Raw genomic sequence first — 13,505 nt, forward strand, 5'->3', positions numbered from 1 at the left:
TCCGTCAAGACAGAATAAGCTGCTTCTGCCTAGATGTGGCAACAGTACTCCATCTTTGGGTGTACTTATACAGGTAGAGAATTGCAATAGCAGTGAGATATCTACTGGAATGGTAGAACGATCCCACCATTTTTCCAGCAGCTTTGGCAACGGATGTATGTTCCATTTCAGATCAGGAGTGAAGGTGAGACCCAGAAGCTTGTCAAAACATGGAGCCTCCCCAAGACGAGAGCCATTCATTTCAATTGATTCCAGACGAGGAGTAGAGCGATGAGGATGTAAAGATAGAAGCTTGATTTTAGATGCATTAAAATTAACCCGCCACCTCTTTCCCCATTGCACCACATGATCAAGATCAGAGGATAGAGAATCAGAGAGAACTTCACCGTTTACGGCTTGTTAAGTGTTGTGATAGATAGAGGCGTCGTCAGCATAAATGTCTATGAATGAACTAAGGATGTGATTTGGAAGATTATTGATGTAGATCAGGAAGAGAATCGGGCCCAGGATGGACCCTTGAGGAACTGTGAGCTTCCGATTTCTGCCCATCAACCACTTACGAACCTATCAGAGATAAATGATTTAATAATAGAAAAGACATTTCCAGCTATACCATGGTTGGAAATGTGGAGATTTTGTGGAGTAAACCTTTATGCCATACCCTATCAAAGGCCTTTGATATATCAAGAGCAATTGCCCTAGAAAGGAATCAACATCTGCCCACATTCTTTTTCCAAAATGCTGCCAACGTCATTCCATTTTAGTATACTTTCAAATAGTCATACTAATAAATGTGCTGCTTAGCGTTGAATGTTTGCAAAAGGCGTAGACAATTTCCATTCAAATGAACACGGGAATGACTCGAGGAAATAAGTTGATTTGCTGAAGAATTACATATGTTAATTTTGCCAGCTGAATTCTGATAAGCATAAAAAAAAATTATTTTAATAATTCTTTTTTATTTCAGTTAATGAGAGGGGAACCTACTCCCATACGTTCCCCTAGACAGGTCAATTGAATTTATAATAAGTAGAATACTTATTATATTCTAATTATTAACATATTCATGTCAGCATATTCCAGTGATTAGCACATCCAAGTTAATAATATATTCAAGTCATTAACATATTACAGTCATTAACATATTCATATGATCAACATGTTCAAGTCATTAATATGCTTAAGTCATTAATATGTTGAAAATATCAATAATTTTAAGACTTTTTTTGCATTAAACATCAGATTATTCACAAAACAGTGCCGAAATGTACAAGTACCATGAGCAAAATCTAATTATGTTGGAAAATGATAAAATGTATACACTTAATTACTAAAAAATACACAAACACAAAAATATAAATATATTAAAAATAAATATATATTTTTTTATTCAAAGGTAAAATATCAATTGCCATCAATCAAATATGTGAATACTTGCAGGGTCATCTGACGTTACCCAGGAGGGAGATATCAATTTAAAAAATAGAAGCATGTAGAACAATCTGTTGATTTAAAAGGTTTATTCTTTCTTTCTCTTTCTCTCTCTTAGTTGCGACTGGTTCAATATAGTAAAGAACGAAAAAAAGAAAAACCGCAAAATAAAGCTGGCTTCAGCAGTGACATTTTCTACCACCAAACCGATAAATATGTAAAAGGCTTATTTTACCACCCCCTCCCTACATTAATTTCCTCCTTGGTGACCTTAATGGAACGAACATTACTGAGATTTTCTTTTATAAGCAGGGCTGAGTCACACTACACGAAATGATGTAAAGTTTGTAAATGTATTTCTCTAATTTCTAACTGTTGTGCACACACATATTCAGAAATGACTTTCCTCTATAAAGCCCTCCGTTCTCTCTCAAGAGACAATGGATACCTCTTCGCAGGAATACCTGCATGTGAAATTGTGAAGCAAGCATGGTATAATCTGCACTGCCTGATTCTAGGACGACTGTAACAATGCCAGGATAAACGGAGAGTACAGACAGTACCTGGTATTCCCAAATAGTCACCCATTTTAATACTGACCAGACTCAATGATGTCTAACTTCCGTGATCTAACAGGAACCAGTGTGTTAGCGTGATTATGTCGTATATTTTCCAATATATCTTAAGTAAATTTTAAGGGAGATAATTCTTCACGATTCAAGAGAGGTAATTCTTCATAATTCAAGGGAGATAATTCTTCATAATTATGTTTATCTGGAACAAAGTTCTGTGAAATTTTATACAAGATCTTTGTCTCTCCACAAAATCAAAGGTAGACACAAGGTCTTTTTAAGGAGAAAATTTCAACTCCCAAAATTGGACTGATCTGGATTGGAGCATATATATATATATATATATATATATATATATATATATATATATATATATATATATATATATATATATATATATATATATATATTATAATTACCTCAATCTAAAATTTCTTCTCTTCCAAGGAATAAATTCTCCACTTTGATTCTTACCCTAAATAAAGTTCAAAGCTAGCATGAGCAGTCAAAAATTATCTTAATTATTAAAAAGATGTCTTAAAATTTATAACGATATTTTTTCTTTTTTTTGCATTCAACATATTTTTCTTGAATGCTAAAAGTGACCCCCAGATTAGCAGAATGTTTATAAAGCGAAAATGAATGAATGAATATATATATATATATATATATATATATATATATATATATATATATATATATATATATATATATACTCCCTGTATATATCCTGTGTTGCCTGATAGAAAAGTATTAATGGGCAGAGGGTTTAGTCACATACTATTTAAGATACACCAAATATCCTAACTTTTTACGATTTTCTTGAAAGTGGACCACGTGTTGTGTTTATGGAAGTATAAAACATACATTTTTGTCTATGAAAAGGGAAATGTCTCTCATAACTTAAAGGGGAAATAACTCTTACAGCTTAAATAAATAAACTTACTCCTGTTTTTAAAGTGTTGGTTTATAATAATTGAAAATAAATTATATTAAAAATAAATAAATAAACTTTAAATAATGTTTCTAAATAGAACAATTGAAACAATTCTATTACTGCAAACAATTAATAACATGAAGCTAATTATTAAAATAGATTTTCTTTAATGTAATATGCAAATGCCGTTATTGAATGTAGATTTTCTTTGAATAAATAGTTTATATATTAGAAATTATGCTGGAATGAAAGTGTGTAAACGTCTATTTTCGGAAACAGTGTACCTTTTGTACATATTAATCAAATTGTGAACAAACAAACATGCAGGAAGAAGATATTATTATAATATATATATATATATATATATTATCAGTATTATTAATATGTATAAAAGAATTCTCATGTATACACATATAATATTATAAGGAAATATATATTTCATAGGTTTTAGTATCAACAGCGCCTAATACACTAGTAGAACTTAGTAATAAGGTATGAAAATATATTTATGGCAATTAACCTATACAGAGGCGTCCACGTTTCATCCCTGTAGGCTATAGTCATTGGTTAGATTAGTATAAAGAAGAAATCTAATAAAGTGTTGGATTATTTCAAAATTCTCAATAAATTATTAGGTTGACAAGAAAGTTCTTTTTACCTTTTAAACTTAAATAAACATATTTTGACTCAAAAAATAAAATATTGATTGAAATAAGCACAATCAGACTCAACACACACGCAAAACACGTGTATTTATGCTAGTAACCTAAAAATCTTACATTCTGGTGGCGTCCTGAAGGCGTTTCTTAAGCATTTCTCACACAGAAAATTGTTCAGACGCTTGAGAAAGTGGTAGTCGGTAAGTGTGAAGTCTGGAGAGCATGGCAGATGAAGCAGAGTTTCATAACCTAATCTGTTCACTTTCTGCAGAGTCGGTTTAGCAACGTGCGGTCGTGCAGTGTCATGGAGGAGAATTGGGCTTTTTTTGTTGACTAATGCTGGGTGTTGTTGTCGAAGTTTCTGTCGAAGCCATGATGGTTTCTGATGCATTTCATCCATTTGTTGGCAATACTTCACTGCCATAAATCGCTTGCATCCAAAACTGTAGATGATGTGACCAGTCGCAGATCATCAAACAGTCAGCATGACCTTCTTTTGGTGGAACTCTGGCTTCAGGAAGTGTTGTGGAGTTTCATTGGCGTCTAACCACTGAGCTGAGCGTCACTGGTTATCATGAAGAACCCACTTTTTATCACAAGTCACAACCCGGTTGAGAAACGAGTCATTCTTGTTGCATAAATGAAGGGAAGATCACACTTCATAACGGTATTTCTTTTGGTTGTCATTCAATTCATGAGGCACACATTTATCAAATGTTTTTGTCTTTCTAATTTCTCTCAAGTGTTTTAAAATCGTCGTATACAGTACATCTAATTCAGAAGCAAGTTCTCGAACAGTTGTGCATCAATTGGCTTCGACTAAGGCTTTTAATTGATCGTTGTCAACATCTGATGGCCGACTACTATGCTCATCATTTCAAGACTCACATTGCTACCACGAAATTTCTTAAACTACAATTCTGCTGTGCATTCATCAACCAAATGCTTAAGCGTAATTGTTTTAAAACAACTGTAAGTTAAACGATTAGATAGAGCAAAAAACGCTCTTTAAAGTAAAGTTATTATAACAAAAACTTATTTGGAAACACATCATTTGAAATCAAAATTTAAAATTCCGCAAGAACTTTCTTCTCAACCTAATAAAAATAAGAGCATAATAACTGATGTTCCACAAGATGATCATCTCAAGATCATGTGAATCTCTCATCCGTGACTGCAGATTGTCGGTGAGCTCTGCTGATTTTGAATTTACACCAACTTGAAACTGACAGTCTCATGTTGATTTCATTTGAGCTTCTGTAATATATATATATATATATACAGTGATGATCATATTTATTGGCACGGTAAAATAAAAGTTAAATTTTGTCTAATAAATTCTAAAAAACGGATTAAATTAAAGAAAATAACAAATTATATTATGTATTTTTAACTGGCCTTTCCGATGCAGCAATCGGATTTTAGAAAAAAATAAATAACAAAGGAACAACAAACATAATTGCAAAAAACCCTTGTTCAAAATTATTGGCACGGCTTTGTTTTTCTTTTAGTATCAGTATAATATCAATCAATTTCTGGTTTACGTGCTTTCTGAACTTTTTTATAGCCATATTATGCTTGTTTAACGCTAATTCAGTGAATAATTTTTTTCAGATAATTTTTAGATAGCGATTTATTTAAACTATTATAAGTGACTAAATTATAATTTTCAATCGCCATGGTTAAAACTAAGGAACACAGCGAAGACGTCAGGAAGCTTGTTGTAGCATGCCATACCAATGGGGAGGGCTATGATAAGATTTCAAAGAAGCTAAACCTTCCCAAATCCACTGTTAGAGCCATAATAAACAAGTTCAAATCGCAAGGCCACGTTATGAGTTTAGAGGGTAGAGGGAGAAAAAGGATTCTTTCCCTAAGAGATGAACGGAAAATTGTTTGACAAGTAAAACAAAACCCAAGGATCTCTGTTGGGGAGATTGTTGATGAACAGAGCACCTCTGGAGTGAATGTATCTCGACATACAGTTGGTAGAGTTTTGAAGAGAGCTGGTTTAAAAGCATGTCGTCCGAGAAAGACTCCCTTATTGAAGCCTATGCACCTGAAAGCAAGGCTAGCCTTTGCAAAACGTCATATTGATAAAGATGTTGCATTCTGGAAACGTGTTCTATGGACTGACGAAACGAAAATAGAGTTATTTGGCCATAATAAAGTGTCTTATATTTACAGAAAATCTGGCGAAGCTTTCCTGCCTAAGAACACCATACCCACAGTGAAGCACGGTGGAGGCAGTTTGATGTTTTGGGGATCCTTTGCTGCCTCTGGACCAGGGCGACTTGTTAAGGTCACAGGTAGCATAAAAAAGGAAGATTATGTTAAAATATTGGATGAAAACCTGAAAGACTCTGCTAAAGAGCTCTCACTTGGTCGTCGTTGGTGGTTCATGCAAGATAATGACCCAAAGCATTCGGCTAAACTGACTAAGAAATGGCTTGAGGACAATCATATTAATGTTTTGGAGTGGCCATCACAAAGCCCAGACCTTAATCCAATTGAAAATTTATGGAGAACATTAAAATTGAGGGTAATGCAAAGGAAGCCTAAGAATCTTATTCAATTGGAGGATTATTGTCAGGAAGAGTGGGCTAAAATTACTACTGAAGAGTGCAACAACTTGGTTGTAAACTATGAAAAGCGACTGAGGAAGGTAATCAAGGCCAAAGGCTATACAATTGATTATTAAATAAATCGTGCCAATAATTTTGAACAAGGGTTTTTTGCAATTATGTTTGTTGTTCCTTTGTTATTTATTTTTTCTAAAATCCGATTGCTGCATCGGAAAGACCAGTTAAAAATACATAATATACTTTGTTATTTTCTTTAATTTAATCCCTTTTTTAGAATTTATTAGACAAAATTTAACTTTTATTTTACCGTGCCAATAAATATGATCATCACTATATATATATATATATATATATATATATATATATATATATATATATATATATATATATATATATATATATATAAATTGGTGCCTGGAGATAAGATGCTAGCCTACGGAGTCAAAGGGTGAGTGGGTTTGAATTTCCCAACCAGCAGTAATTATCACTTTCTACACTGATCATTGTTGAACAATTCAAACTCGTTTCTGTCGGTATAAAAATAACAGGTAATATTTATTTTTTAACATTATAATTATAAGGCCCTTTAAGAATCAAAGTTGAGCACTCTTTAGGGAATGTAACATTCTGACTTCCGGTCACTGAATACTCTCATGACTGTTTACTATGCATATCCACCGATTCACATTTATAGGTATTCAAGTTCCTTCAATTATTGTGTTGTGTCAATTTCTGCGGCCTTGAGGTAAGATGCAAACCTAGAAAATCAAGGGTGACTTGGTAACTGGGTTTGGATCTTCCCACCAGCAGTAATTATCACTTCCTACACTGATGATTTTGTAAACATGAAGCACTAGTGTCTGTAGGAATAAAAAAACTTGTTAATACTTAGTTCTAAAATCTATGATATATATATATATATATATATATATATATATATATATATATATCATAGATTAAAAAATTATATATATATATATATATATATATATATATATATATTTTTTTTCAATTCTCTGATCAGTTTGTTCAAGCTGAGGATACCCAACATTCACTCACTGTCTTATATATTCCAACTAAGAGATCTTTTTAAAATTCAGACTATCCGTTTAAGTGCAATTATTTAATCTCTCCTGCACTTGGCTCATCGGTTATATTTGCCTGGTAGTTTTTGAAATTTTTTTTCATGAGTCCAGTTGCTCTTATTATTACTGGAATGATGGAGATCTTCCCAAGATTCTAATTTTTTCTCATGTCATACAAAAGACCTTGGTTTTTAGTTATCTTTTCCTTTTCAGCTCTATTGAACTCAGCATCATTGGAGACATGTTATTTGCAATTGTTCTTTCTTGTATATGTTTCTAGGATTTGCTGCTGCATTCGATGTTAAACGTTTTACAGATCTTCAGATTCTGTTGCATGATGTGGCCAATCTTATTACCGGAATGAGCTAGTTTCTCAACATGCCTCTATTATATCAGTGTCATCTTTCATATTAGAAATGCATACATTCATATATATATATATATATATATATATATATATATATATATAGAGAGAGAGAGAGAGAGAGAGAGAGAGAGAGAGAGACTCTTATATTTCAGTTTCAATGTGTTTGTAAATATCCATCTTTTAAATATCAACCTAGAAATAATAGGTAATAATATTCTGACTGTTTTATGGAAGTTTTTTCTTGTGATTTCCATTGTTTTTGCCAGGTGTATGACAAACTTCTTCATTCTTGACCACTTGTCTTGAATAATCCAACGATAAGTTTTTTATTTCCATATTTGCATAATTGAAATACGATTACCTTTTTATTTGGAACAAGTTTATCACAAACATTCGTTTCCATCATGGTATCACTGGAAATGAACAAAATAATGAATTAAATGAAGATTGAATATTTAAACTTTATATTTCTAGAAGTAAAAAGATTTTAATTTCATTGATAATTTTATGAAAAATGTAAATAATATTTATTTTTAATAATAGACAAAACTTTTTATACTAATGGAAATATTTATAATTTATGTCAGGATTTTAAAAAAATATTTTAAAATTTGGAAAAATAGAAAGAAAATTAATTTTCTTATTTTTTTTCTTTTGATTTCCTATTTTATTTGGGAGATAAACATTAAACATATATTTTATTTTTAAATGCATTCACATTTCAGTGCGTTTTCCATCAATAAGAGTATTTATTTAACAAAAAATATTAATATAAATCAAGTAAATAAAATTCAATTCAATTTTCAAATCACATAATTTTATGGGAAATCGTCCCACATACTGGTATCCCCAATGACCGGTAGATATCTCTACGTTATTTGTAAGATCCAATATTACTTTGGACCATTTATAAGTTTGACCAAAGAAGAACTAAGGAATCTCGACCAGAAGAACAGGAAACTCATGACCATGCACAATGCACTATACGCAAAGGATGATACTGACAGACTATATGTGAAAAGGAAAGATGGAAGAGGGCTGGTCTGTATAGAAGACTATATAAATAGCACAAAAAAGAATGAGAAAAATTTTCTTGGAGGTACAAAAATTTATTAAGGCAATCATGAAAGGAAGATGTATTCCTTCGGAATTCATTTTATATTAAAAAAAAAAAAAAAACGAGGAAAAAAGGAAAATGGATAGTGACTAAAAAATAAAAGTAGGGAAATAGAGGAAAAAAAAAATCAAAACGAGTCAATTGACATGTTTCGCCCTCACTCATCAAAATTGGAATCTAGGGATTTATTTTTTAGTAATTTTAGGACTATCCATTTATCTAGTGTTTCCTTTTCAGATTAAATATGTTTTTAACTTATTTCAAAGTGTTTTTTAACATATTTTATTAACTGTTTGCTCATATATATATATATATATATATATATATATATATATATATATATATATATATATATATATATATATATATATATATATTAGTGGCCTATTTTTATTATGATCAGGGGCCACGTTGGGACTACGTAAGACGCTCATGAAACAAAGAAAAAAATAATTAAGGAAAAAGAACGAAGAAGGTCCTCTGGGTCTGATATATTTTGCCAAACAAGAGGGGATGGCAGAGTCTCTTTCAAAACTCAGAAAATATAGAACAGACGAATGAACAATGTATAAAAGTAACAAAGCACAAACACAGGAGAAGACAACCGAAGCAGCCAATTTAAGCTGGCCTGTTAGGACACTACATATATATATATATATATACAAATGTAGGCAAATTTGGACAAACTTTATTGGTTTGAAAATATAGGTTCTTTTTTACCAATTGTAATAAAATTTTAACCATAGATTAGTATTATAATCTTCAAAAAGCCTGCAAATTTTCATGTAGCTTCGTCCCATAGAACCAAAATATCAGTATTTCAATATTCAATTTGACTACGAGCATAGATATCTCCATATATATATATATATATATATATATATATATATATATATATATATATATATATATATATATATAGACATTTAAATAGACATACCGACGAGTTATTTGCGGGCGTCGCTTCTGTGGTCGAGTGGGAGAACTGCCGACTGTCAACGTTAGTCTAGCAGCACTGATGAGTTGTGATACAAAGAAACAGGACTGTATGTCGATGACTACAAATATATATATATATATATATATATATATATATATATATCTTGAGTTGAGTATATTGAAAATTGATACACGAATTACCATTAGCGTATTAAGCGATGCTCTTTGTGTAAACAAATCGAGCTTAAGTAGTTTGTTCTTGGCCTTCGGGCCAAGATCAAAGTGTTTGAATTTTATTTTTTCACACATGCACACACACACAAAATTTAAAAAAAAAAAAAATGCATACACAAACACACGGACAACTGTTTATAAATTGTAAATATGTTTTTGACTCTTAAACGCTGGGGATTCATTAGTTAGATTAAGATCCATAGAGTGAATGAGGTATTTTGGTAAATGTTGCCAGTCAAGAGTAAGACTCCAAAGTCTACATTTATTACTTTTAATCACTGTAGTCACAAAGACCCTGAACCCTTCCCCTCCCCAATTTCTTGTAGGGCCTTGTGCCTAATTTTGTTGTTTAAAAATCTTTTGTTTTTTACTTAATTGTATTTTCAAAATTTTTAAAAGCAATAAAATATATAAACAAGATCAAAGTGTAGTATCTGCTCTGGCAGATACTGCAAGCAAAGACCAGATGTGGGGGCGACCCCACATATAAGACCTTGGTCAATGTAGGGGCAACCCTTCATACCAATTGTCACTATCCAGCTCCCCTACTCCCCGGGGAGTTGGTCCCCATTTCGTCTTCACTCCTCACATTAAAAATCGGCCTTGTGCCTAATTTGCTCAGTGGGGGAGCAAATAAATACATCAAAGTGTAGTATCTGTTCCAGCAGATACTGCAAGCAAAGACCATACGTGGGGGCGACCCTCACAGATAAGACCTTGGTCAATGTAGGGGCAACCCTTCATACCAATTGTAACTATCCAGCTCCCCTACTCCCCGGGGAGTTGGTCCCCATTTCCCCTTCACTCTTCACATTAAAAATTGGCCTTGTGCCTAATTTGCTCGGTGGCCATATATGTAGGGGTAACCCCACATATCAGACCTTGGTCAATGTAGGGGCAACCCTTCATACCAATTGTCACTATCCAGCTCCCATTTCCCACCCATCGGGAGCTGGTCCCCTTTTCCCTCCCCCTCCCTCTCCCTCTCTCTCTCTCTCTCTCTCCACATTAAAAAACGGCCTTGTGCCTAATTTGCTTTGGTGGGGAAGCAAATAAATACATTAAGTAGTTTGGACGATGTAAAAATATCGTTAAACTCACAACTCACAAAGCAGCCGCCGATAGTGTAGTGGTTAGGAGCCTTGACTGTCGTACAGATGGTTGAGTTTCAATCCTGGCTTGAAGTAGTTGCCAGTCTAGCTGCACTGATGAGCTGCGAAACAGTACTGTATGTGGATATATATATATATATACCACATTTATTTGGTAATTTTATCAGTTCAAAATCTCGGCTTGATCAGAATCTAATAAATTAAGGTTCTTTGGAAAGCTAATGGCCTGGATTGTATACTGGGTTATGTAACATTTGCCCTTAAGGCACATTATTGTTTAAACAAGTGGGGGATTACTTTTCTGTATTAATTTCATGTAAAGAGCACCCACTTTATGGCTAGATTTGGTTATAAAGTGGGTGTTTATTTTATGTTAAATTAATATAGAAACATGATCACCTACTTTTTGAAACTATAATTTATCTATATCATTGAAATTACTTGTTTCTTGGGATTTTAACTTATTTTTTTCTTTTTCAGCACCCACGAAAACCTATAAGAGTGGTAATTTTAAAGGATTTTTCTTGGGTAGAAAGATACTGCACCTTTACCAATATTTCAATCATATTCATTTGTTTTCCTAGTTTTGCATATGAATTAGAAATTATCCGATATTTCCCCAAAACCTCTGACCTCGATGGAGGGGAGACTAAAACTTGCTGCTATTGTTTCAAATAATCTGAAATAACTGCAAGGGGAGATTTGATTCCAAATATTTCTCATATGTTATATCTCCCCTTTTTGGTTTTCATATGTAAAGTAAATTTCACAGTGTATAAGAATCATTTGATACTAAAGATTTTCATAATCGTATTCTATTTTCAAAAGAGAGGAGATATAACATATGATAAATATTTGGAATCAAATCTCCCCTTGCAGTTATTTCAGATTATTTTAATCAATAGCAGCAAGTTTTAGTCTCCTCTCCATCAAGGCCAGAGGTTTTGAGGAAATTTATATATATATATATATATATATATATATATATATAAAGTTTGGTTTTAAAAAGTTTTTGCAATATTTGTTTACAGAGCTAATGTGTGTGCAACTGCAAAGGTGAAGATCAAATCAATGTCGAAGGAAAGAAGTTTTTTCCCTACTTCGTTCGGTTTTTAGGATTTTTTTGTAATAACTTCTGATTGGACAAACTATTATATGAGGTTCTTCCTAAATCAGGTCCTAGATTTTTTGATTTAAAAAAAATAAATTGCTAAGTTTTTTTTTAAAAGTACATGCACCATCTTCAACATTTCCTTTCAAAAACCTTTATAATATACACAATCGTCTTTAATTTATTTCCTGGAATATTATTTGATTTCATTATATTGTTTATTATTAATATTAGTCTCCGTAACATGGATTTTGAGTGTTCATATTTTCATGTAATTAAACATAAACTGTTTGATACTCACCCATAACACTGACTCTCAAATTTTACTGTGATATTTTCACTGTGTTCTGTTTTTAGTTCAACTTTATGAGAGATTGCCTACGAGAAGTGAAAGAAACGAAACATAGAATATTGAAACGATAAACAAACTGGAATATGCAGATCGTTAGTTAATGATTGGGAATAATCTTGTTGAGACATAGTGACATAAGTTATGAAATATGTTGATAAACAATAAAAATGTGTACAATGAAAGAGTAATCAGAAATTATATTAGTGATTTATTAAAGATTATAAGAAACGATACTCACATCTATTTTAAATTACAAAAATATAGAAGCATTTTTTAATTTTTAAATGTTATAAAATCTTAATAAAAACGTTACAAGTTAAATCAATGTGTGAAATTTCATATCTTTTTCTCTCCTAACAAGGAAAGTAAGTCTATATGTACAAATAGACAAAATTTGACATAGAAATTGACAATTTTGAATTCATGCATTTTTTTACCGAATTTTTGTTTTATTTACTTACATCATAATTTGACTGAATAACTTGAAGAATATTAGCCGAGTTGTTCTTGAGTGCCGTAGCTGAGGAGCCAATAAAGAAGCTAGAAAGGTGTTCATAGGTTGCCAAGTAGGTTTCGTTAACAGCAAATATGACATGAATCTTTTTGTCACTAATTTTTGATTGGATTTGACTAATGGATGGATAATCCTGAAAGAAAATCATCAAGTTCAATTAGAGATGATAAAATAAATGAGGAAAACATTTGATGGCAAACAAGCATGAAAAATTTTTGTTTTAATTTTTGTGATATTTTTTTTTACATTAATTATTTGCATTAATAATTATTTAAATGATAATAGTTGGTGCACATTATCAAAATAATTGAATCAATTATTTTAATACAAAATAATTTAATGGCATTATAATGATTGGACATAATGAGGTTTAGGTGATTGGTTATCCATAACAATTATAAAGTTTTACTTGAGAGCAACGGTTCTTCTGACTCCATGTTCTGCAACAATGCACAGAAGAAAGATTAGACAACGGCATTGTTGTTTAACA

At 31.8% G+C, this 13,505-nt stretch overlaps 1 protein-coding gene across 1 annotated transcript in view; it reads right to left on the reverse strand.

Moving 5' to 3' along the window:
- Nucleotides 1-13,505, reverse strand: part of LOC145247349 (integrin beta-1-B-like) — a 256,575-nt gene that overhangs the window by 57,789 nt on the left and 185,281 nt on the right. Inside the window, exons 13-15 of the mRNA XM_080109024.1 lie at nucleotides 12,963-13,148; nucleotides 12,451-12,527; nucleotides 7,998-8,049 (exon numbers count right to left, since the gene is read on the reverse strand). Of these exons, the coding sequence (XP_079965150.1) occupies nucleotides 7,998-8,049; nucleotides 12,451-12,527; nucleotides 12,963-13,148 (315 nt within the window). The remainder of the gene's footprint in view (nucleotides 1-7,997; nucleotides 8,050-12,450; nucleotides 12,528-12,962; nucleotides 13,149-13,505) is intronic.

The sequence above is a fragment of the Euprymna scolopes genome, chromosome 25 (genome assembly GCF_053919585.1).
Source record: "Euprymna scolopes isolate OS-2025 chromosome 25, ASM5391958v1, whole genome shotgun sequence".
NCBI classification, from domain to species: domain Eukaryota; kingdom Metazoa; phylum Mollusca; class Cephalopoda; order Sepiida; family Sepiolidae; genus Euprymna; species Euprymna scolopes.